Genomic DNA, 23,928 nt, shown 5'->3' on the forward strand with positions numbered 1-23,928 from the left:
GAGCTTGACAACTAAACCAAAGAACAGAAACAGGTCCACCCGCCACACACAGCAGGACAGAGTACAACACACCTTAAATCAGACTTTTTCACCGGAAAGAAGCCAGTAGCAACCAAAGTATCCTCGGGACGCTTCACCGTTGCAGAAAAACCTCAAAGACACATACCATTCCGCACCAAACTTATTTTGTAATTGCTTATGTAAAAAAAAAAAAATAATTGCTTATGTAACTTTAAACCAGCTTTCAGAAAACTATTTATGTAACTGTAGTCTATAGTTAAATATCGTGATACTGAATATACATGTATAATCACTATGGGGCTAGATAAACACAATTCAATAATCCGTTTCATCGTCAACTCGGTCAGTAAAGTTTGGCTTTGAGGACTTAATTTGCTTTTCGATTTGGATTACACTGTTACTATTTGAATATCGCAAGCGCTTTTGTTTTAAGTTGAAAAGTAACTATTTTATACTAATAAAAAGGCATTGCAGACTTGACGAAGCTTTTATTTATTTATTCGAACGCCAACCATTTGTGATCCTAGAAGGCACATAGTAGCAGCCTACCACCATAAGAGAGGTAGATTATAATATACAGGCTTTCGACACGACCTTATCTAGACTACTAGAAACTAATTAAACATAGTAGTAGATTATAACCATACAGATTCGAAAAATTCTTCTAAGGCTGCTGAAAGTTGGTCTCATACCATTGATGCATAGTGGAATTGGTGGAGAAGACGAGAACATTTGCCTATACTCCACGTTTTTAGTCTTTGTTCTCCAATATATTTATATATATATATATATATATATAATTTGCTAATTAATTTATTTTAGGTATATCTGTTGGGAAAGACGCGGGAAGGAGAAAAGGTGTATGAAACAAAGGAGATTGATGTGTTTCAACGACGACGTGGTCTTCCTTTCTCATCCTTTATATTAAAACTTCACCTCCTCTTCCCATATCATCATCAATATTCTCTCCTCTGTTCTAATTTGGACAAATGGCCACGGTAAGAACAACATCCATCTCCTTGTCTTCATATCTTAAACCTTAAATCGAATTATGATGATGAACAAATATGTTTCTCTAGGGAAACAAAGGAAGACAACTGCCAAAGTTTGGGGAATGGGACGCCACTAATCCAGCCTCAGCACAAGGGTTCACCGTCATCTTCAACCAGGCTCGTGACGACAAGAAGACCAAGAAAACAGCTGTCGCGGGACCTGAGAGTCTGGTTACACCTCCAGTAAACATTGAGCCTCAGCGGAGACACAACCATCATAATAATAAACGTAATCCCCAAATCCAACGAGAAAAGGTACCTTCTTCTTTCCACCCCCAAAACCAAATCTTGACAAAAAAAGAGAGTAGGCTTCTCACAGATATTAGCTTCTTCTCTGTTTTGCAGAAGGGATGGCTATGTTTCCGCTAACTCGGTTGAAGAAGTCGATGATAAGGAAGCAGAACCAGTGAGCTGTTGCAAACTTGTCTTCTTCTTGCTTCACTTTTTTTGGGTACATAAATAAATTATATTTTACATTGTTCTTGGTTCGAATATATAAAGATTGAGATATGTCCTTAGTAGTCATGTAATACAAACTGCATAAACGTCATGTTATATGTCTGAATACTCAAGAGCCTGCGTCTCAAACCCCTTTGCGGCAAAAAAACAAACATCAACTGTCCTCAGGTTCCAAAACTTAAAACTGATCGCAGTTTATGCAGCTATAGTAAAGTTATACGAATAAAGAACCAATGGAAAAAAACAGACAGGCTCCATTTATAACCTCAAGAGGTAGAGGGTGGTGGATAGATTACAAAAGTTCTTTGGTGAAAATCTGTCAAAAGCACCGAGGATAGGCTTGCCGCATAGATATTGTTCAGAGAGTGTAGTTTTTTAACCTAAACGTTTGTTACGAAAATTTAAAAAAAAAAAAACCAACGATAAAGACAAAATGTATCAGTTATGTAAGCTCATGAAGCTTGGTGGTCAATTCCAACCGTCACTTTCATTCCCATTAGCACCGACCTGAGGAGGTTCTGCTACAACATGGGAGCTTCCTGTCGAATCCGGGAGCTGGATGGAATGGTCAAACCTACAAGCTGGACCAAATTTGCAGATGCCGTAGCGACTGTAATGTGTACAGATGACTTGATCCTAGATTTCAGTTAAACCAATAAGTCAAATGCAAATTGGTTACAAAGCCTACAACTATCTAATACAAACACACAAGAACAGAGATACAGAAAGACAAAAAAAAAGGAAACTTACAGGCCTAAGGGGAAGGCCCTTGTCATTGAGAGCGAAAGGAGGCTGTTTCGGCAATCGATTCTTAGGATGATGGTATTTGCAAGTGAACTTGAACTTACAGTCCCCAGTTTTAAGATAATAACTGCAATCAGGCTGGTCGGGACGTTCTGGAAACTCCTCAGCAGGTTTTTGATATTTGTATGGTGTGAAAATACTTGTTTCAGCTGATGAGTTGTTCATAAGGTATGTGGTGGAAGTAGAAAACACACTCCTTTCTGACGGATACATAGTAGTAGCCTAGGCAAATACAAAAGATGTTTAAAAAATATAAACTTCAAACATTAAGATCCACAACTTACTACCTGATAGCCATTCCACTCGGGAGTTTGGGATGAAGCTCCACGACTCTGAGACAACATGGATGGAATAAAAGGAGCTGTACCATTGGCATGCCTCGGTGAAGACCATGAGGTTGAACTTGGTTGGAATGTGCTTTTGGGGGAAAATGATCCGATGGATCCACCATTGTTACCATGAAAAGACAGAGAGTCGGTTCCTCCAAGAGTTGTGGGATCAGGATGATCAAATTTGCAGTCAGCTCCGAACTTACAGGAGCCATTGCGCATGTAGAAAGGACATTCTATCTCTCCCTGCCAATTAGGTTGTTGGTTATATAGCATTTGACAAAAGTTAAACCAACAAAAAGTGAATTAAAAATGGGGGGAATTACAGGTCGGATGGGAAGGCCGAGGAAGTTAAGCTCAGGTGCAGAGGGTGGAACATCAGAGTTTGGTTTAGTGTGGTTGAATCTACAAGTTAATCCATATTTGCAACCTCCTGTCCTGAAGTAATACTGCAAACCGCATACAAGAACTGAGTATCAGTTTATGCCATGAAGATAATAATTACAAAAGAGAGAGAGCATGGTAACAAGGAACCTTGCAATCCATGAGTCTCATTTTATCAGCATCCTCTTCCTTTTCTCTTACTTTACTCTCCCTAGCAATCTTCAAAACAATGAAAAACGAAACATAATTTTTTAAAGAAGAACCCTGAATGTGGTTCCATCATAAGCATATAAAGTTCAGACAGAGCATAAACATTTCTCCTTTGGTCCAGCAACGAAGCACAAATTAATATATACTACTCTATATACACATGTGCCACTGATTAAAATAATGATGTTTCTTTATAAGCAAATCTTCTTTAAGACCATTGAAACACACAATTAAGAACAAATATCTTTGTCAGAAGAATCTCATTCACGTAAATACAAAGCATAGGAGCTTACTAGAAATATCCTAAACCCTGAAACAGGTTCCACCAGAAGCATATACAGCTAAGACAGAACATAAAAGAAAGCTTTCTCCTTTTGGTCCAGCACATAGCACACAGATAGTATAATATAGAACTATCTATACCCATGTGGCTGTAATTAAAATAAACAAACCTCCTTCCATAAGATTAATTAAAAAAAAAAAACAATCTTTCACGTAAAGACAAGACAAAGCATATTCACTTACTTGGATGTTAGTGGGATTTGGAAGAGGGTGGTTGAATTTGCAAGTGGATCCGAATTTGCAGCTCCCAGTTCTCATGTAAAACGCGCAATCCTCTGCTCCTGGCCTCACCGGATACAACGCCTCACTCTCATTCTCGCTCACACCATCTTCTTCTTCTTTCGAATCATCGCCGCCGCCAGGGACACTCATCATCTTCTCTTCATCCAGACCCACATTCTTTAACTCCTTACTGAGGACATCCGCCGCGTGATTGAGATCAGAAGGCGATCCATCAGCCAACGAAGGAGATCGAGACACAGGTTCGGTCTCGAGCCCGTCTCTCGCAATTGACCCGCAGATTCCTATCATTGTTGTTTTTTTTTTCTCCTTACAAACACATGACAAAACCCTAATCTTCAGGGAGGAAGAAGAAGAAGATCAAAGGGTGTTAATGAAAAGACGAAACAGAAGTAAATAAAGTTGTTCGATTTTTATTATATTATATTCTTTTTATGGGCTTCTTTTTATGTTGACTTTCTGTAATCGTCAGGAATGAGATTCCCTAAGAAACCGTTTGCTTTTCAAGTTCCAATATACTACTCCCTCTGTTTTTAATTATAAGTAGTTTTACTTAAAATCACAAATATTTAGAAAGTTGTTATCTAAAAAAATATATCATTTAATCAATTAATTCAACCAATTATAAAAAGCTTAATATTATTTTATTGGTCACACAATATCCAATAAATGAAAAAGGTGCATTGAAATATGTAAACTACTTATATTGTGAAACAAACTCTTTTTGCTAAAACTACCTACATTTAAAAACAGAGGGAGTATTATAGTTTGTTTACATTACATACTAACCATTCTATGCGTTTCAGATTTCTTTCTCTTAAAACGTTTCTTCTTGTAAGATAAAAACGTCAGACTTCTCTCCCTAAGATCTTTTATAGAGAAAGATTTTTTTCTTTTTGGTTCTCGCTGATGGCTGTTCCGACCTCTCTGTAACATGTTTTCCGGCTAAAACCGTAAAGTTAAATTTCCCGCCAAATGTATAAAATTGTGTATTTTGGTAAAATCGTAAAATCTTGTTTTCCCACGTAGAATTTCTGTTTTCAAATCAAAACCATTAAACTTTCATTTTTTCGCCAAAATTACAAAAAATACATTTTCCCAATCCAAAAGGTCTCAAGTTAACAAAATCCTACTTTTAAAAGTTTGGATATATTTGTTCATTTAGAGACCATTGACTAATTGGATCTTTAACCCATTTAGATCGTTTTTTAATTGGGCGCATTCATGATGACCGGTCACAATGAATTGGACTGGATTTGTCCTTGGGCGAACGGACAGAATCAACTGCTCCAGTGCTCCTGTCCAAAAAAAAATTATCATGTACTCATGTCCGAAAAATTAATTAAATAAAATTCTATTTAAATCTAAAAAAAAAGTAAAAGATCACGAAACCAAAAGGGACTTGCATAATTGCAACTCAACTAAGGCCATTGCGCGGACCATCCAGATCCGATCTATAAAATTCAGATTTGTTTCTCCATAACTTCCAAAAAATTAGTAAGAGTTGGTGTAACTGTAAACATTTGTGTTACTGTGCAACTTAATAAAACTTCAACTAAATTGCACTTTTAGTAAATGTAAAACTTAGTAAAATTTCAACTAATTTTAATTGTATTTTTTACATTGGCATTAATTTTTTTGAAACACATTGGCAATATGTTGTTTTATTGTATCTTTTACATTGGCAATATGTTCTTTTATTGAAGCTAAAATAAATAAAGATAATTTTATAGAGAAAAAGTAGAGACATTACATTATGAAATGTATTTTACATACACTTAGCAAAATAGATTAAAATTACATGTTATTACTCATAAACACACAATCAATCTCCAATTGGCCAATCACGAGCAATCAAATGAATTTCATTGTAGAAGTCCCAAGCTGCACATTGCCAGAAACAACGATCACATTTCTATCGTGTTCTTGATTCATCTATGGAGACTACAAACACTGGTTCTATTATTGCAGAACACCAGCAATCATAGGAGACATTGAGATCTATTCTCCAATAGAGACATAAACATCTCAGGTTTACCGTAATCCCAATGGCCAGAGAACGCCCAACTAGTGATCATGTGATACATCTGATTACCATATTCACGAGTAAAATCAGGATAGTTGTGAACCAATCCTCTATGATCAAGGCTAAATGCTAAGTTCATAATATCATCTATGTATTTGGCCAACAAGCATCCTCTCTCACCAGCAAGATGATTTTTTTCCCTTCCTTCATCAAATAAATGGAAGATGAAGTATTCATACATACCTCGCAAGTAGATGGCCTCTGGATTACCCAGTTGATAGCACTGAAGCCTGAATGTTCTAACAACATTGACCTGATCTATCCAGTCATTCAAGAAAATGAAATCGGCCGATTTGTAAAAGTAATCTTCTCTGCCAACTGCGTTAAACCCGGAAAAGCAACTCTTGCACAACCAAAGTCTTGTATACTGGTTGTTGCTACCTTGGATAGAATCTTGTGAAGCATGGAAGGAGGGAGAGAAGCCAAGTTGAAGTTCGCCATGGAGATATATTTGTTTTATCAAGTAAATGAAGAGAAATTCGTTTTATGAAGTAAATAGAGAGATGTTCGTTTTATTTATTTGGAGAAGGTGATAATGATCCTCTGACCCATCTACAAGTAGACGCCTCGAGAAAACACAAGTTCATAAGACAAAACTTCTCACTGCAATAGTCGCATGCCTTGGATATGAAACTTATGGATTTAAAACTTTGCATAACTTTAGTTGATAAAAATGTATAACTTTGTATAAGTAAGTGAAATAACTGATTTAGATTGTATAAAATCATGAAACTAAGCAAAATTTTAATGATTTATATAGTCTAAATATAAGAAACTATGTAAAATTATATGAAATTTAGATATTATATTGTTATATTTTTGAAGAAATTATAGCAACAAGCATTATCGAAGATAATAAATGAGGATGATAATATTTATTTTAATTTTTGTTATTTAATAATTTATTACCCCAACTACAAGTTGTAACTCTTCCATTTAAGAGTGATTTGATAGACGGCTCCAGAAGGCAAAAGTTCAAAAGACACGACTTCTTTTACACGACTTCTCATGGCAACAATCGCATGCATTGGATTTGAAACTTTATATAACTTTAATTGATAAAAAATTATAACTTTGTTTAAGTAAGTGAAATAACTGATTTAGATTGTCTAAATATATGAAACTAAGCCAAATTTTAACGATTTAGTCTAAATATATGAAATTATGTAAAATTATAAGAAATTTAGATATTTTATTGTTATATTTTGCAAGAAATGATGGTAACAAGCAGTATCGGAGATAATAAATGAAAATTATAATATTTAGTAACTTTAATTTTTGTTATTTATTGATTTATTACCCCAATAACAAGTTGTAACTCTTCCATTTGACTCGAGTTCAGAAGACACGACTTCAGAAGACACGACTTCTCTATCGCTTATGATCATCATTACACTTGCATTTAAACTCCACAACTCTAAACTGTGTACAATCATCATTACATTTGCATTTAAACTCCACCTCAGTAAGTTAAATCGTCTCCTTCATTGCGGATAGTTAGATCCAAAAACATTTCACTGCAAAGATAAGATTCATCATCTCTAACAAACAATATGTCACACTAGAATAGGCTTTCTGAAGTTGTCTATGACGAAAAGCTCACGTGTTGGCGTTTCAGAGTGAAAATTCTAAGGATCTACATTTTCTATTCCTATATTATCGGCAATGAACCATACTGGGCTTATGTTCTAGCAGATGAAGCTGTAAGTGCAAAATCATCATCTCTCAAGTTTCTAAACAACAATACAAAATCAAAACTTAATCCTTGAACTTTATTTATGCAGGGAACCAAGATGGAGATGACCATTTATGATGTATATGGAGATAGGTATAGAGGCCTAGAGAAGCAAGAGAGAAAATATGTGGAAATCTTTTGAGTCAAAGTTGGCCATGCCTATTCAGGTTTCAAGGCAGAAAAATCTCCATTCAGACTAACTACTACGAGCGATACGCAAGTCTACATCATCGATCCTATGAACAATCAGCTCTACTTTGACTTCAAGAACATCCATGAAATCCCTCACATCAGAAACATGGACATAAACTATCCTATAGGTACAAATTCTAACTACTAAATATATTTCATATATGTAGATGTAAGTAACATAAGCAAAAATACTTATCTGGTAGATACAATGGGAGTGGTCTTCAACACGGAAGCCCATTTCGATGATCATAAAAGGCCAAAGATGGTGTTTTATATAAGGGACAACATGTAAGTATAAAGTAACATATGATCAAAGCAAGATGTTTGCATTAGTGTAATTGACATGTAATTGACATGTAATTGACACACTTTGTATTATTCATCACATGGAGAGTCAGATAAAATGTGTGGCAACTGGCCATCATGCTTATGCCTTCCGGGAAGGGTTTCAAAACATGGGAGATCGTGGAGAGGTGATTGTGATCCTTAAGATGTGGAGGTCTATAGATATATTGGTAAGTGTAGTTTATGTGTTGAGTTTTAAATGTGTTAGTTGATAGTTGAGTAAAACCTTTCCTAAACTCATTTATACATGTTATGTTGGTCCTATTGAACTATGGTTTGAGACCGAGGATGAATTATCTGACTTCAGGTACAATCTACTTTAGCCAGAGGTTGAGGAGTTCAGGCAGTCTCTACTACGCAGTGACCTTATGTTCAGAAACATGGGCTATAAGGCCTTTGTAAATCTTGTTGTTCTCATTGTTCTCTATCTTCGTATTTGTCTTAAACTTGTTAGTTTGTTGTAAAATTGCTAATGTGTGTTAAACTCCTATGTTAAATGTTGGTGTAACTTTATGCTTCTAACTTTTTCAATTTTCTAATTTTGTAAAAATAAGACGTCCTTGAAGTTCTTGCTCGTATAAAAAAGTCAAATTTTGTGTTAGTTTCACTTTCTCAATTGTCCAACATCGTAAAAATTAGAGAAACTTTTACAATAGATCAAACTTTATAATTGTCAAACTTCGCATAACTTAGGCGAAACATACGAAAAACTTAGAAAAAACAGAAAATTTAACTTTATCATAGCTTTAGGAATTACTTGTGCATCAAAATTCCTGCAACTACAACGACACTGAGACCCAGAATAAGACAACCTCCTGATATTATTTTGGAACCTTCACTTCTTATTATTGCTTTGAGAACTTGAACTTCTTCTTCTAGCATTCGAACTTGGTAGTCCAACTATTGTATCTCATCAGTGAAAGCTTAATCAACCCATTTGGAGATGTGATTGTCATTCTCAAGCTACAACATTTTGTCCAAAAATTTTAAAAGTACAGCTGTTCAAAAAATATAAAGGTACAACTTAAGTGAAAATGCTTTCAATAACTAAGGCTAAACGAACGTACCTTCCTTTGAGCCACATAGTGACACCGATAATACCGGCGATATGGATTTAGATTGATTTTGGAGATGAGCTCTGTGATGTACTCCCTGAACCAACACTTAATAGGTATTCCCGGAGTTCTTATTTGTATCCCAACACTGGTCATGGAAGATGATGAAGCATACATTATTTCTCTTTTGGGGTTGGGAGAAAATGAAGGTTGATAGATGGGAAGATAGAGAAAGGGAAAGACAGAAAATGAGGAAAACCCAAAAAAAGGTTTTAATACTTTGCTTAAACGATTTTGGGGTATGCAAAATTTAGCCAGTTAGGAAAGGGGATGAGGGAAAATTAGAAATTCAAAAAAGCTGGTGGGCGGAAAAATTTATCCTACGATTTTCATGATAGAAGTTTCACCAAGTTTGCAGTTTTACATAAAATATCATAGTTGTACTTTTAATTTTTTTTCATTTATCTTTGTTTTACTCTACTTGAATGACTGATTTCATGGTTATATCAATTATATTATGTTTTTTAGATTCATTTCTAATATGATTATGTAAACATAAACTTGATTTACAGGCCATAGTAAATTTTCAAATGTAACAAGGTGAATATTAACGAAAAAGCTATAAGAACACAATGTAATTCCTATATGATTACTAATAAGTAAAGAGATGGGAAAATTATTAGTTCTGATTAAATCATAGTTAACATTTTCATAAATAACCATCTTAGTACTCTTGTGTTTCTTGTGGGGATGTTCATATTTAGTTGTACAAACACAAAATACAAATTTCACTTTTCAACGTTTCCATATGACAAAAACATTAAAACCAAAAGTGAAAGATTTACAACCTACTACTCTTGTGTTTATTGTGGGGATGTTCATTGTGTTCCTTCTGTTCCAAATCAGTACCCACATTCTCTTCTTCTCCATATTCACCCTCACGCTCACTATAGTTTCTACTACATGAGCTTTTTTTCTCAACTCTTGATAGTTGATCGGTTATTTGAACTATTTCTAATTTTTCGATGTCCTCTATGTACAAAATACTTCTTCTTTGCTCTTTATTCACTTATGTTAGATAAACAAACACATTTTCATTATCCAAAATATACGATTGCCTCTTAGGTTTCATCCTCAATGGAATATAACACAAATTCAACCTCTTCATAAACATACATATTCTCATCTTCATGCATATCCTCTCCTTCAACTGCAATGCGATAATAGCAATAGCTCAATGATTCAGCAAAATCGCAATGCGATAATATCAAAGAAGAAGAAGAACAAGGGGAATAGAATGCTTCGACGAATGAGAGAGACGATACACTCCCGATTTGGAGTGATTTGATTGGTCAGTAAGAGAATGACACTTTCAACATTAACCATCCATAGAGAGAATATTTATGTGAAAATTAGTATTAATATGACATAATGAATTTTTCCTCATTAAGGTGGGGGTATTGGATCTAGAAATTTGATGGAATTTAAAAGAATTATAGTTTCCATTAAATTCTACTGTTATTCAATTAAGAATTTCATCAATTCTTTCAAAATCTTGTGTTATTGGTTTAAAGATTTGTAATTAATTTTCTAATTCTTTTAAATTCTAGTGTTATTCAATATTTGGTAGATTTTGTAGTAATGTTATTTGGAAAGAATTTAATGGAAAATGTAATGTAAAAATGTGAAGAACCAATTTCTTCCTCTAATGAGGAGATTTGGCATCGTAAGTCTGAAATTTCGTGATGTTAGTAATCCTCATCTCCATTCTTCTTACAAGTATGGTATTATAATTGACGAGATGGCTATTCAACGGACCTGGGTAACTCAACGACCACCTTAACGTGAACGAGATGGTATTAGTCACGTTTCATGTTTAGTCAAGCTTCTTTTCATTTCTAAGTAATGAAAACAAAAAGTGACAAAATTGAAATAACACAAATATTTTTCATCGTCAAAGTGTAGCACAATTAAAATATACCTTTATTTTGTTTTATGGAATAAAATTGCTACAATCAGTGAACTTTTGTAGTAGTAGTAACTGTTATATTTCTTTCAGTTTTATAACTAAAATAATGTTTGTTATCTTTTCAATATAATAAAGATTCAAAATTTTAATTGATTTTAGAGAAATTGATATTCTATCAAATTTAAGTGCATTCCTTTAAAATCCATAACAAAAGTAAACATGAGAATTATGTAAATGCATTAAATCCTCATCAAATCTTTTAAACTACTACAAAAATTATTATTTATGAATTCTTTCAAATTCTATTAAATTCTTGGATTGAATACTAAGAGTATCTGAACGTTTCACTGGGACCAATTGACAGTTCTAATTTAAATTATGAAAGCACAAATTCTGCTAAAAACCAGGATTGTTTTAAATTTATTCAAACATTTAAGAAGACGACAGAGAATACAACAACAAGAGCTTCTGTTCTAAACAAGACAATGGCTCTCCTGAATGTTAAGACTTTGAATGAACAATAACCAGACCGAGATGAACAATTTTAAACCACTAAATCTCCTTCTAATCCAATGGATTAATAATAGAGCTTCATGATAGATAGATTCCATGTTAAAAAGCTAAGTCAAGTCACTTTTTCTTGATCTTCTTAGCTGAATGACCCGTCTTCCTTTTGTGCCTGCTAAAATCTGAGACAAACCTGAATGTCTGACTACAACCCGGTTCAGCACATACATAAGGCCTCTCACCAGTGTGTACCCTTATGTGTTCCGTTCTAGACCAAGCCCACTTGAACGTCATCTTGCACCCCTTCCATGGACATTTCAGTGGACGCTCATCTGAGTGAACGCGCTGGTGCTGAACCAGATACTTGTGTGAGAAGAAGTTTTTGCCACAGCCTTTAACAGGGCAGATGTTTCTTTTATGCAGAGACAACTGTTTTTCTGAACTGAAACTCATTGTGCAACCCTCCATGTCACATTGGTACGGCAAGCATTCCTCTTGTTCATCTTCCTCCACCTCTTCTTCACTTGCGACTCCGGAGAGGGAAGAAACATTACTTCCTTTCTTACCAGTTTTCTTTGGTTTTGTCTCCAAAGACCTTCTCGGGGGCTTCAGGGTTCTCACCCTTATCCGTGTGCTAGCTTCCTCACTTTCTTCTTCATTTTCCTCCACCTCTTCTTCACTTGCAACTTCTGAGAAGGAAACATTTCTTCCCTTCTTACCAGTTTTCTTCGGCTTTGTTGCTGAAGATCCTCTCGAGGGTTTCGGGGTTCTCACCCTAAGCCGTGTGCTAGGTCCCTCCATGTATGAATCTAGCTCTTTCATCTTCTTTCTGGATCCAGACTGTAGCAAAGTGCGACCTCCTGTGTCTCCCAGACTCTGAACTATCTTGGTTTTTACTTTACGTTTAGCGATGGACCTGGTTTGCCTTTTCCCGCTACTGCAAAAGTCTTGTTCCTCCAATGAATTCTCTTCTGAATCGTACTCGTCATCCATTCGACTAGTCTGTGCATCACTTGTGAATACCCTTTCCCTTTGCTGATCTTCTGAATCATATGAAACCAGATCTCTAAAAACTTTAGTCCGTTTGCTCCTTGGAATCCCTCTAGGGTGCCTGTACATATCATTATCACCATACATTGGCTGGTCCTCTCTGTATACCTGAAAGCCATTCTCCTTCGAGCTTTCTGAAGATGCATATTCCCTCCTTACAGTATATTCTTGTCCAAGTGAACGCTCTGAAACTTCATCATCATCTGATTCAACACCCTTGAGCTGTTGCTGATCAGACATTTGATTCGACGAATCACCAGAAACCTCATTCCCCGTCTCAAAATAAGACTCTTCCTCATCCCCGTAAGCCCTCCATTGCTGCTTATAGGAATGATCCTCTGATGTGTCATCAGAAACTCCTGCTTCCCTCTTAAAAGAGGTAAGCTTCTTGCGTGGCGCAGCCTTCCCTCTCGCCTTTCTCTTCCTAGAATACTTTCTTCCGAACATTGTGGTTGCATCTCTAGAGTCATTACCATGAACAGTGACATCCTCATCCAGAGCAGCTCGCAGATGACTTCTTTCAGTTTCTTCCCCCTCTAAGTCCTCCTCCAGCAGAAAAGGATGCACCTGAAGAAAGAAAACAAAACCAGTCTTAAACTGAAGCAAACCAAGCAGAAAAGTCTGAACTAGTATGGTTTCAAGTTAATCAAATAGTGTACCTGATGCGACATCCAAACCTTACCACACCATTTTCCAGCAACATATTTCCTCTGTCTGGAAGATCTTATACCAGAAACTTGGGGCGTTGCTGGAGAGGTGCGACCGAACACATTGTAAATGACGGAGTTGTACGGCATCTGCTTACTGTAGAGAGGAGAGCGACTGAGGATAGCACTGTGAGAAAGGTTAATACCCAACTTTACAGCCCAGTCGCTGTTCCCAGCCTTAGCTTCAACGTTTGCCAACGCCGCCTGAATCGTTTCCTCATCCTCTCGGGTCACATTCTTGAACTCAGTGTAATTCCACTCGTGGTTGACTCCAAGCTCTTTGGCAACTACCTTTCCTTCAGCCTCTATCCTGGGGTAATCTGCAAAATAGCGTGTCTTAATGATAGCAAAAGAAAACAAACAATGCCATCACTTTTTTTTTCAAAACTTGTGGTTTTGCTGTTTACCTGGATGGCATAATAACATTATGTTAATCCCCCCAATAGGATGAAGTCGTTGTTCCACTTCCGCAGCATGCTCAAGACAAAACACGTGTAACCGAGAGAAATCGTCATCAGATCTTGGAATAAATGGTAAAGTGATCTCTACGGATGATGTATTCCCGCCTTTGCTTAGATTAGCATGTGATACGTCAACCTCTTTTCCTTTCTCACATGCAAGTCCTTGGGTGTTTAAAGCAGAAGATATACCATTTCCAGCCTCGTCGTTGCCATCTGTATCGAAAGATGATGCTTCAAGTACGCAAGCAACTTCATTCGAAACAGGATTATCTAAGCCTTTGTGATCTTCTTCCTCAGAATCAGAAGAGTCTCCATATGCTGAAGCTAACAACCCTAGAGCACCATTCTCTTTTGTTAGGGAACTTGATGAAGTTCTTTGATCAACGGTCTTCGTTGTTGAATGATACGGAGTTTGAACAGGAGCATTGTATAAGTCACCAACATCTTGCTTTCCTGTGTTTTCGGCGTCATGAAACAGAGTTAACACTTTAAAGCCATTAACAGAATGAAAGACTAGTTACTTACCTGAAGGAGGCATCACTACATCCTGACCAAGGTTTCCAGATCCGGAAGCAACTGTCCAATCATTCAAGAAGCTACAATCCGCAGACATTAGATATCTAGCTGCAGCTTCTTTAGGTTGAATAATAGCAACACAATCAAAGCTCAAGACTCCACATGTAACACAAGAGAAAAGCCTCTGATCCGAAAGCCCCACAGCTCCATTATTTTTCCTCCTTTCAACATCTGTTGAAGTTCCTTGGGTTTCGTCCTCTTTGCTTGCCAGATGATCTCTGTTCCTTTCACACAAAGATGTAAACTTCTCTTTCACACCGTTACTGAGACTGACCATAACACTATCGGAACTCAAGTCTTCAGATTTTATAAGGAGTGTTGTCTGTTCCTGGTTAGCACCCAAATGAGATCCAATTCGCACGTCAGAGCAGACCGATACATCTGAGGAACTCTGCGGAAGAAGAGCTATTGGAGATCCTTTTCCAAGAGAGCGGAGCAACTCGTTGTTGTGGATAATGTTTTGCACAAACAGTTCATTAGTCAGTTTTTCTCCTTCGCTTTTTTTCTTATCTTTCAATCTAGAACTCCTTGGTTTGTTGTGGATGCTATCTGGCACTCTGCAATGAGTGACGCACACCTTATGTAAACCATTTTAAGAGTTCTATGACTAAACTTGAAGAGTGTGTGGAAAGAAGAAAGAGTACCTTGAACCTAGAGCCAATGCATAGTCATAAAGTAACTGGAGATGAGAAACCATTGGAGGGTAATTTATGGAAGCTCGCCGGATGGCTGCATCTTTTGCCATTCTCAACCATTGTGGAGTTGCAATGTTAGATGCTTCCCCAAAATTGAATCCTGCAACCCCCCAAAATTGTGTTGTTGGATGATAAAGTTTATATTAACGCATTAAGCCTTGAATAATGAACTTGAATATAGTGAATAAAGGTTGCTTGCTCACCATGACTAAACCCTGAGTGATATGCTCCTGGAAAGGTGATGACAAAATCTCCAGGATTTTGCACTAACCTGGTACAAGCAAACCACTTGCGTGAATAAAACAGGAGAAAAAAAACTGTTTACTTTCTAAACAGAGCACAAACAGAGAACCCAGTACCTGCAACATGGTATCCCAGCTCTAACAAATACTTCAGGAGACATAACAGTTGTCTTCTCACCAAGAGTAGAAAATGTCACTGGTAAAACAGCAATATAAAGAGGTATAACCACTTAGTTTGCTTGAATGCAGCTGCATAAGCGGTTCAAAGCAACAGAAGGAACAGAACATACAACAAAGCCAACAATCAAAACAAGAAACTGAACCACTAAGTAACTCTAAGTCACTCTAGTCTCACATAACACCAATCGACATCCACCAGATACTCGCCAAGATAAGTATTTAGTATACTTGTGTACAGCTACATGAACATATTCTTCATTGGTCAACTTTTAGAAACAAAGCAGACAGTTAAAAGCAACACAAATATGCTAACAATCAGAACAATGAACTGAAACTGAACTCTCAGACTCGCAGAATCTAAATAATTTAACTTTCAAAAGAAACTTGTTATCAAAAGAAGACTCTAGTTTGAAACAAAAACCGACCAAGCACCGGGCATTACTACTGACATTTTTTTGACAAACGTAACAGAGTATCCCATAGCAAAAAGCATATCAGTAGAAAAGAAAACTGACCAAGAGGATTAAGCTCTTCTCCATAACCATGAACCCTGACCACCTCCTCAAAGGCCATAGCAGCATCTTTTGGAACACCGTACCAAGTCTTACCAGCACCCATATGCAAGTAATTGAGACTATGGAGGTCATGGTCCTCCACATGCCAAGCAAACCAACTAAACATCATAGCGATATAAACCATGGGAGATGTGACCCCAGGGATCTCCTCTTTCATGAACTTAAGCAAAGACCCTTCAGCTCTAGCCATGGCCCTCATGTTCCAAGCAGTCTCACCAACAGTCCCACAATCACCACCAGATTCTCTCCTCCTCGCGGCTGCTAAACTCAGAGGCACAAAAGCGGACCCGGGCATGTCGTTGGCGTACTCAACGGAGAAGGGCTTATCGACCGAGGCTCTCCAGTAAAGGGTCTCGACTTCGAGCGGCGAGACGGAACCCTTCTTGCCGCACTTCTTAAGATAACTCTTTTCAAAGTTCTTAGCTTTAAACTCGAACTCATCGAAAGTGTAACGCTCACCGCTCTGCCACACGGGTCTCTGCACGGGGCGCTGCCTCCTAGGGCAAAACCCGATCTGCTGCTGACGCGTGGTGAATGTGGGACCGCCGTCGTAATCGGGCTTTCCGCCGTCGCGAGCCCTGGCCCTGGCTCGAGCGGCGAGAGAGCGGTTGAGGTTGTTAATGGCGGTTTTCTTAGAGGAAGGAGGAACGGGAGGCACAATTTTGCAGATGCCGTATCTGGAAGCTTCCTCTTCGATCTTGCAAATGTAAGCCATCGGATCTTGGAACTCTGCCAGAGTGGGTCTGAACTCTGGGGCCACTGGCAGCGATTTCAGCCATGGGAACACGTCTTGACTCTGCTCTGAAACCGCCATCTCTCTCTCTCTCCAAAGCTTAAACCTTTCTCTCAAATTCTTCAAATCGCCATTACAGAGCAGAAACAGAGCAAAAATTGGAAAACAGATTTAGAGAGATTCGACGAGTCACCACCATGTGTTCAGCCAATAGGTTTTGGTTTGTTAAAGGGCCATCTACTTTTCCTCGAGAAAAGCGACGGGCTTTGATCTCCTTTCTTAGGTCTCTCTCTCTCTCTGTTTTTATTATATACGGGATTAAAAGAAACAGAGGAAAACAATTGTATTTTTATTGGGTCTGGGGCAGAGTAAAGAGATGTGATTTTCTCTGTATTTAACGAGTAAAGAAACACACTGAGTAGTAGTAAGGGTTTTTCAAATCCTCTCATAAGGGCAATCATCTTACTTTTATTTACGATTCTGCCACTTCATTTCTTCGTCACAGTCGCACACATTTCTTGTTGGGCTCTCTGTCTGTTTGCACATTCAAAAACTCTCATTTTGTCAAGCATATCTTCTTGATATATAAATGACATACGTTTCACAAAAAAAACATCTTTTCAAAGTAAATTTTATCAGAGATAATTAAGAGAAAAATAAGTAATAAATAGGCTTTCCCAAGTAAATATTCAGATTTATGGGATATGATTTCAGGTTTAAAAATATAAAAGTGAAATAGACATTTCATTAAACATTTTCCTTATATTTTTTTTACGATACATTTAATTTTTCTAATCTTTTGATATCTAAAAATTTATTAAGATTCCAAGGTATTTAAAATTCACTATGTCAATGAGTCAACAATGAAATTCAAGACCAAAAAGTAATGTTGTTTGACAATGAGTCAACAATGAAATTTACCATTTACAATTATATATGAATATTATGATCCCTTGGTTTGTTTAACGAATGTTGCCTCGACCCACTGACTACACAATAAAGCAAAGGGTATCTATTCTCAAAATACACCAGAAAGAATTCCAACTCTTAAGAAAATTTAAACTAATAATCTTTTTTGGAAGATTAAAATGTAGAATATCTACATTTCTTAGAAATAGAAGCATATTAATGTTTGTAAAATCACAACAATAATTAATAAGTAGCACCTTTGAGAGCTCAAGGCCAAATAAGTGTCTCAATAACATCAACCTAAATATTTGTCTTTCAAAAGTAAATTAAAAGATCATCTAAGCTCAACTCTGATAAAACAAGCTTTGGTTTGAGTCTAAAAAAGGCTCGTTTTCTATTACAGAAGATGATGGTTTCAGTTAGAAACCTGGTTCTCTTCCGTATATGAAGATGGCTTCGAAAGCTCAAGTGAAACCGGACAGTGATCACTACCATAGAAACCTGAAAGAACAAAATAAAATTAAGAACCAAGTTGCTGCAAAAGAGCTAGATGATGTTCTATGTGATAAACTGCACATTAAATTTTATCTAGGGGCACCTTCTAATTCTATCCCACGACCGTGCATCTTACAAGAAACTATACGGTCTTTGAGCTGTTCAGAAACCAGAAAATAGTCGATCCTCATCCTCTTTCCCCTGTACCTATTCCAACAAAAAGATCCATATGAAGCTTTAGAAACATGCCAATGTTGGTGATGCAAAAACAAACACAAGTATATGAGGTATCCACTCACTTTCCAATAGGATTCCCAGACCATGAGAACCCACTTTCCATGTCTGGTTCCTTGTGAAGATACCGGTATGCATCAACAAGCCTTCCTCTGTAACATTCCCATGATATTTTAATTTAGAGTCACATGGTCAATCACTATAATCTCTATTCTACAAAAAATTACTAGTAAAACTTCCCAGTGCAAGGATTTATTATACATACTCTTTCATGATTGTACCGAAGCGTGCTCTCTCTGATGGTGTAAATCCAGGCTGTCCGCAGTCCTATATGATCAAAACCATTTATAGTCACCGTGTGATCTTAAAGCATATATCGTGGACAAGCTTTTGGTTAAGGCCTAGTACAGTCATCTACTATAAGAGGTAACAGTGAGAATGCTGAGACAAGAAAATAAGAGAAACCAAAGGAAACTTAGCCTCTGTTTCTCTGTATTTATTACCTCTTTGTTTGGAGGAACATAACCATTAAGCTTTGCGGTTGCAAAAAAATCTGGATGGCTAACATCTATCTCCTCATGACTGTATATTACAACATAAGTTGAATCACGGAAAGAACACTGGAAGGGCTTTGAAGAAAAGAGTGTGGCAAAAGAAGAGGCAGAAAAGCTTCCTCAATACCTGACATTTAAGTCGCCGCACCATATTAGAGGTTTATCAGAGGTTTGGGAAAGGAACTCAACAATCCTCTTGTCCCATTTCCTTCTCCTCTGAAACGCATTCTCCTCCTCTTTCCAACCATTGTTAGGCGAATACGTGTTCAACAGACGAAACGTCTCAAATTCAGCTAAGATTACACGACCATCAGGTTCATGTTTAGATGCTGCATGATCGAAACAAGTATATAAGCAATCTGAGATAGCTATGTTAAATAATATACTTTGAAAAATTGCAGACACAGAGAGACAAGAAACAACATGCAAGAGATTTATGTGATGGTAAGATAAGAAACAAACAAAGTTTCAGAAAAAAAAAAAAGTACCTAGTTTGTCTAGGTTGAAGTAAACTTTATGGGGCTTGAAACACTTTTTAACTAGCAAGGCTGTCCCTGCATACTTGGACTCCGCAAGAGACCACCAAACTCGATAGTTTCCAAATGGTGGAGTTGAGAGAGCCCTCATCAAAATCTGCACAACGGTATTCAAGCATGAACATAAGAATTCAAGCGACAAGGAGAGTTGGTTACTCTAAAAGTGGCTCTTGCCACTGCATTTTTCTAGTCTAACTCAAACACCAAACTCTGCTTGTAACTGTAACATACAAATAAAATACAAAAATGTTGACAGATAAAGAGGGTGGGTAATCAAATAGTAGTAGGGGGTACCTGTTTCTCCTCACGCAAAGCTTTGGTGTCATCGCTCAACTCGCCGTAGTTTTTAGGTTTACCCTTGCCACCAGCAGCAGGCATTCTTACCTCCTAACATTAAGAACACAGTCAACACTAAGCTCAGAGTCACAGAATGTGTTGCATCAACAAGTTTTGGACTCAGAGTGAATCCAAGACACAAAAGCTAGCACTAGAGAACTAAACAGAGAACTAAAAGCAACCTTAGGCCAGTAAAACCCTGGAGAATTTTAAAGGGATATTCATACACAAACACCTAACAAGATTTAAGTCACATTGGTCGGAAACCAAAAAAAAAGGAATCTCACCTGTATGGCAATGACATCAGGATCGAAATCGGAGACGAACTTAGAGAGCTCGGACCAGTCGTTTTTCACACGAAGGAGGAAGCTGTTAGCGTTCCAAGTTACAAACTTTGTCGGCTCTTTCTGGTTCTTTCCTTCTTCAACACCGTCTTCCGGCGAGAGGCAGGGCTTCTTAGGCGCCGATGAGCCGTCTTTCTCGATGGGCTTGAAGAATCGCTTCATAGCTCCGTTCTTTGTCTTTATTAATCCAATCAAAAACTGAAATGCCAATTTGAAAGGAAGAAACTTTAATAACTCAATTCTTCTCCGGAAAGAAAAAGATTCAGGCTTTGTTCATGGCCGTTTAGTGTATCCTTCAACAGTTGAAAAATTCGGAACGTCTGATTATAATGAAACCCACAAAAGCAAAACCTTTTTACACAATCAAATGAGTAAAAACCCAAACAATACTCATTAGCCCATCCATATTATATAATGTATTAAATCGATTTATATGATTATTTTCGTAACTCTTCGAAACCTGAGATCTGTTGGGGATGGATTTAACCCATCTACAAAGCCCATCGAACAAAGGGCCCAATCCAGCAGATCGAGTCAACCTCGGCTCGGAAGCCGATTCTCGGGGTATCGGCTTAGCCAGGAAATGCTGTTAGTCGAAGCGGAGAGCAAACGAAGCGGGACCAATCGACTAAGCGGCTCAGAGCGAGCACCTCCTAATCAGGCCCGAAGGGCCGACAAGGTCCAATCGGTAAAAGGAGATTAGGTTAAGGTAATCGAACAGAGTATAAAAGGAGAGGAAAGCAAAGGAGAAAGGCATCGACACTTAGCTACACAAACTTAGCGGCGAGATTAGGGTTTATCATCCGTACAATCATCTCTCTGCTATTTGTACTTTTCCGGTTTAAGCTCTCACGAGCTCCGGCTTGCTTTTACTTTCTCCACCTTTGTAACATCATCTCGAAATCTAATAAACGCCTCTGTTCGACCCATTTCTAGTATTGTTTACTTCACCCAAGACCAAACTCACCTTAAACAATTGGCGCCCACCGTGGGGCAGAACAGACCCAGCGTTTCTAGACCGATATGACCACCGGAGGTACGAACCCAGATACCTCAGGAGAGGAGCCGGCACTCACGCCTCCTCCGCCTCCTCCCCTCCTCTCGTCGGAATTCATGAGTTCAGTCATAGCCCGACTTGCTCATCAAGAAGAAGTTCAGAAGACGACGAATGATCAGCTCGCCGCCATTGTCGCTGCTCTTAGCGCCTCCACCGGCAACTCACAACCGCTCCGTCGTTACCTCTTCAATACAAACCCTCCTACTCCGGCAGAAGGACGAACGACGAACCCAGTCGATCCCACTCTTCAACTCGCGGAAACCCTAGCCGCCGATGCTTCTCCTACAACGTCAGATCCATCAACTGTCCGAGAAATCGCTGAGCTTAAACTAAATTTCCAACAAATGAGTTCGAGGATCCACCAAGCAACGAGTGCAGTACCCGAGATTGACAGTGTCATCGCATCAACATCGCGTACTCCTTTCACCGAGGAACTGACGGAGGTCAAACTCCGAAAGATGGACAAGTTGCGTCTTCTGGAATACAAACCAGGAGGAGACCCCGTCGAGCACTTGACGGCTTTTAATATTGCGGTAGCGAGGGCCAGACTCGCCCCCGATGAAAGAGACGCGGGATACTGCCAACTTTTCATTGAAACACTCAACGAGCAAGCCTTAACCTGGTTCTCGGGACTCGAAGAGAATTCAATTAGAAGCTTCAAAGAGCTCTCCTCGGCTTTTCTCAAGACTTACATCATGTTTACCAAGCGTGAAGCAACGGCGTCGACTCTCTGGAACCTCAAGCAAACGAAGGATCAGAATCTTCGTGATTACATGGAACGTTTTAAGTCGGTCGTGTCAATAATCAATATCCCAGACCACATCGCCGTCGATGCCTTGAGGAACAATCTCCTTGTGGAATGTAAGTTCCGAAAAGATCTCTATCGATGCACCGCCACGACGTTGCAAGATGCCGTTGCTCGTTCTCACAACTTCATTCGTATGGAAGAAGACACTAAAGCCATCTTGAGCAAGCACAACTCGGCGAAGCAATCGGCGCCTAAAAATGCCGCCACAGCTCACGTCGAACCTCGTCAGCATGCTCCAAGCGATAAAAACAACCGTAAGAACGGTCTCCTTTACGTCGTCGACGAAAACGGGAAGAAGTGGAACACCTTTCATCGGGAAACCGATCCTCCAAGCGAATCCCCCCGAGCAACAGCGCCAGCCACGGTCGCCCAGGTCGATTCGGCAGCGGGATCTTCCCGGACCCCACCAGGGCTTACTAAATCGTGCAAACTCCACGGTGTAAAAGGTCACGACACTTCAGAGTGCAAAACACTTTTTGCGCAATTCCTCTCCTCACTCGAAAGCGGTGAAATTAAGATTCCTCCTCCGAAGCCAAAAAGCGAGAACAGTTGGAGCAGAAACAAGGACAGGAAAAATCAGCGAAAAAATCAAGCAAAACCGCGTCAAGACGACCAAAAGCCAAAGGTCGCCGAGCAAATCCCACATCCAGACGACGATGGTGACGCCTCAGCTGACGAAGATCCGCCAGCAGCCAGACAAAGGATTGAAGTTATTCGCGCCCAACCGGAGTCCTCATCAGACGAAGAGAGTGATCTCGAGGAAGCCCTCGACCCGTTGGACTTACGAGTACTCCTCAAACGAAAGACCACGTCGATGAATGACAAGACTCCCGGATCTTCCGATCTCCGAGTCGAGCTCAATGCTAAAAGAGCTAAGCATTCGCTGAGCCCAGGATCTTCACTGGCAACTACTGACGGTAATCATATCGTCGATCTACGAGATCAGCTTAACGCGCGAGTCAGTGATCTGCGTGAAAAGCTAGACCACAAAAAAGCCGGGTCGCCGAAAGAAAGCGAAGACCTCCGAGCTCTTCTCACCAGGAAGCAATCAAGTGTCAGGCCGCGGATCAACGTGATTATGGGAGGATCTCCACCTTGCGGGGACTCCGTACGAGCAGTCAAAGATCACCGACGAATGGTGGACACCTCGCAGCGCTGGCCGCAGAAGTCCCCAGCTGATCCTCCAATCTCCTTCTCAACCGAAGACCTTCTCGGAGTAAACTTTCCTCATAACGACCCTCTTCTCGTCGTTTTGGCTATCGATAAGTACGACGTCACCAAAGTGCTGATCGATACTGGCAGCTCGGTCGATATCATTTTTCGCGAAACTCTCGTAAAAATGGGAATCGACTTAAAAGACGTGAAACCGTCTTCCAGGACTCTCACCGGCTTTAACGGCTCCTCTGAAGTGATCATGGGAACTATCCGTCTCTCAGTACAAGCTGAGGGAGTAGCTCGGATGGTCAAGTTTTCGGTAGTCAGCACCAAGGCTCCCTACCACGTGATACTAGGCACTCCATGGTTATACTCCATGCGAGCGATCGCATCAACGTACCATCAGTGCGTCAAATTTCCAGGAATGGATGGTACGATTAAGACAGTGAGAGAAGATCAACGGGCCGCTCGAGATCTCTTAATTGCCACGGTCAAACTGCAGCGATCTCAGTCGATAGTCAACTCGATCTCCCCTCCTGTAAGCAAGATCT

The 23,928-nt window shown here is 38.9% G+C and overlaps 4 protein-coding genes across 4 annotated transcripts; 1 reads left to right on the plus strand and 3 right to left on the minus strand.

Annotated features, from left to right (window-relative positions):
* Nucleotides 1-901: 901 nt before the first annotated feature.
* On the plus strand, nucleotides 902-1,653 carry LOC106430821 (RPM1-interacting protein 4-like). The gene is made up of 3 exons (XM_013871620.3): nucleotides 902-1,019; nucleotides 1,101-1,328; nucleotides 1,419-1,653. Exons 1-3 carry the CDS (start codon nucleotides 1,011-1,013, stop codon nucleotides 1,440-1,442), a joined length of 261 nt encoding a protein of 86 aa, XP_013727074.1. The 5' UTR covers nucleotides 902-1,010; the 3' UTR covers nucleotides 1,443-1,653.
* Nucleotides 1,654-1,766: 113 nt separating this feature from the next.
* On the minus strand, nucleotides 1,767-4,248 carry LOC106430820 (zinc finger CCCH domain-containing protein 43-like). Its single transcript, XM_013871619.3, has 6 exons — nucleotides 3,785-4,248; nucleotides 3,200-3,268; nucleotides 2,992-3,114; nucleotides 2,624-2,911; nucleotides 2,283-2,558; nucleotides 1,767-2,168 (listed from the first exon to the last, which is right to left on the minus strand). Exons 1-6 carry the CDS (start codon nucleotides 4,130-4,132, stop codon nucleotides 2,001-2,003), a joined length of 1,272 nt encoding a protein of 423 aa, XP_013727073.2. The 5' UTR covers nucleotides 4,133-4,248; the 3' UTR covers nucleotides 1,767-2,000.
* A 7,366-nt stretch (nucleotides 4,249-11,614) lies between these two features.
* LOC111199047 (lysine-specific demethylase REF6-like) lies at nucleotides 11,615-17,330 on the minus strand. The gene is made up of 8 exons (XM_022688493.2): nucleotides 16,157-17,330; nucleotides 15,579-15,657; nucleotides 15,423-15,490; nucleotides 15,169-15,319; nucleotides 14,474-15,081; nucleotides 13,895-14,401; nucleotides 13,440-13,807; nucleotides 11,615-13,347 (listed from the first exon to the last, which is right to left on the minus strand). Exons 1-8 carry the CDS (start codon nucleotides 17,028-17,030, stop codon nucleotides 11,854-11,856), a joined length of 4,149 nt encoding a protein of 1,382 aa, XP_022544214.2. The 5' UTR covers nucleotides 17,031-17,330; the 3' UTR covers nucleotides 11,615-11,853.
* Nucleotides 17,331-18,098: 768 nt separating this feature from the next.
* LOC106428922 (DNA-(apurinic or apyrimidinic site) endonuclease) lies at nucleotides 18,099-20,733 on the minus strand. The gene is made up of 9 exons (XM_013869673.3): nucleotides 20,301-20,733; nucleotides 19,972-20,064; nucleotides 19,630-19,774; nucleotides 19,269-19,470; nucleotides 19,091-19,169; nucleotides 18,853-18,914; nucleotides 18,653-18,739; nucleotides 18,457-18,560; nucleotides 18,099-18,359 (listed from the first exon to the last, which is right to left on the minus strand). Exons 1-9 carry the CDS (start codon nucleotides 20,517-20,519, stop codon nucleotides 18,274-18,276), a joined length of 1,077 nt encoding a protein of 358 aa, XP_013725127.2. The 5' UTR covers nucleotides 20,520-20,733; the 3' UTR covers nucleotides 18,099-18,273.
* Nucleotides 20,734-23,928: the final 3,195 nt, after the last annotated feature.

Source organism: Brassica napus, chromosome A6, assembly GCF_020379485.1.
Source record: "Brassica napus cultivar Da-Ae chromosome A6, Da-Ae, whole genome shotgun sequence".
NCBI classification, from domain to species: Eukaryota; Viridiplantae; Streptophyta; class Magnoliopsida; order Brassicales; family Brassicaceae; genus Brassica; species Brassica napus.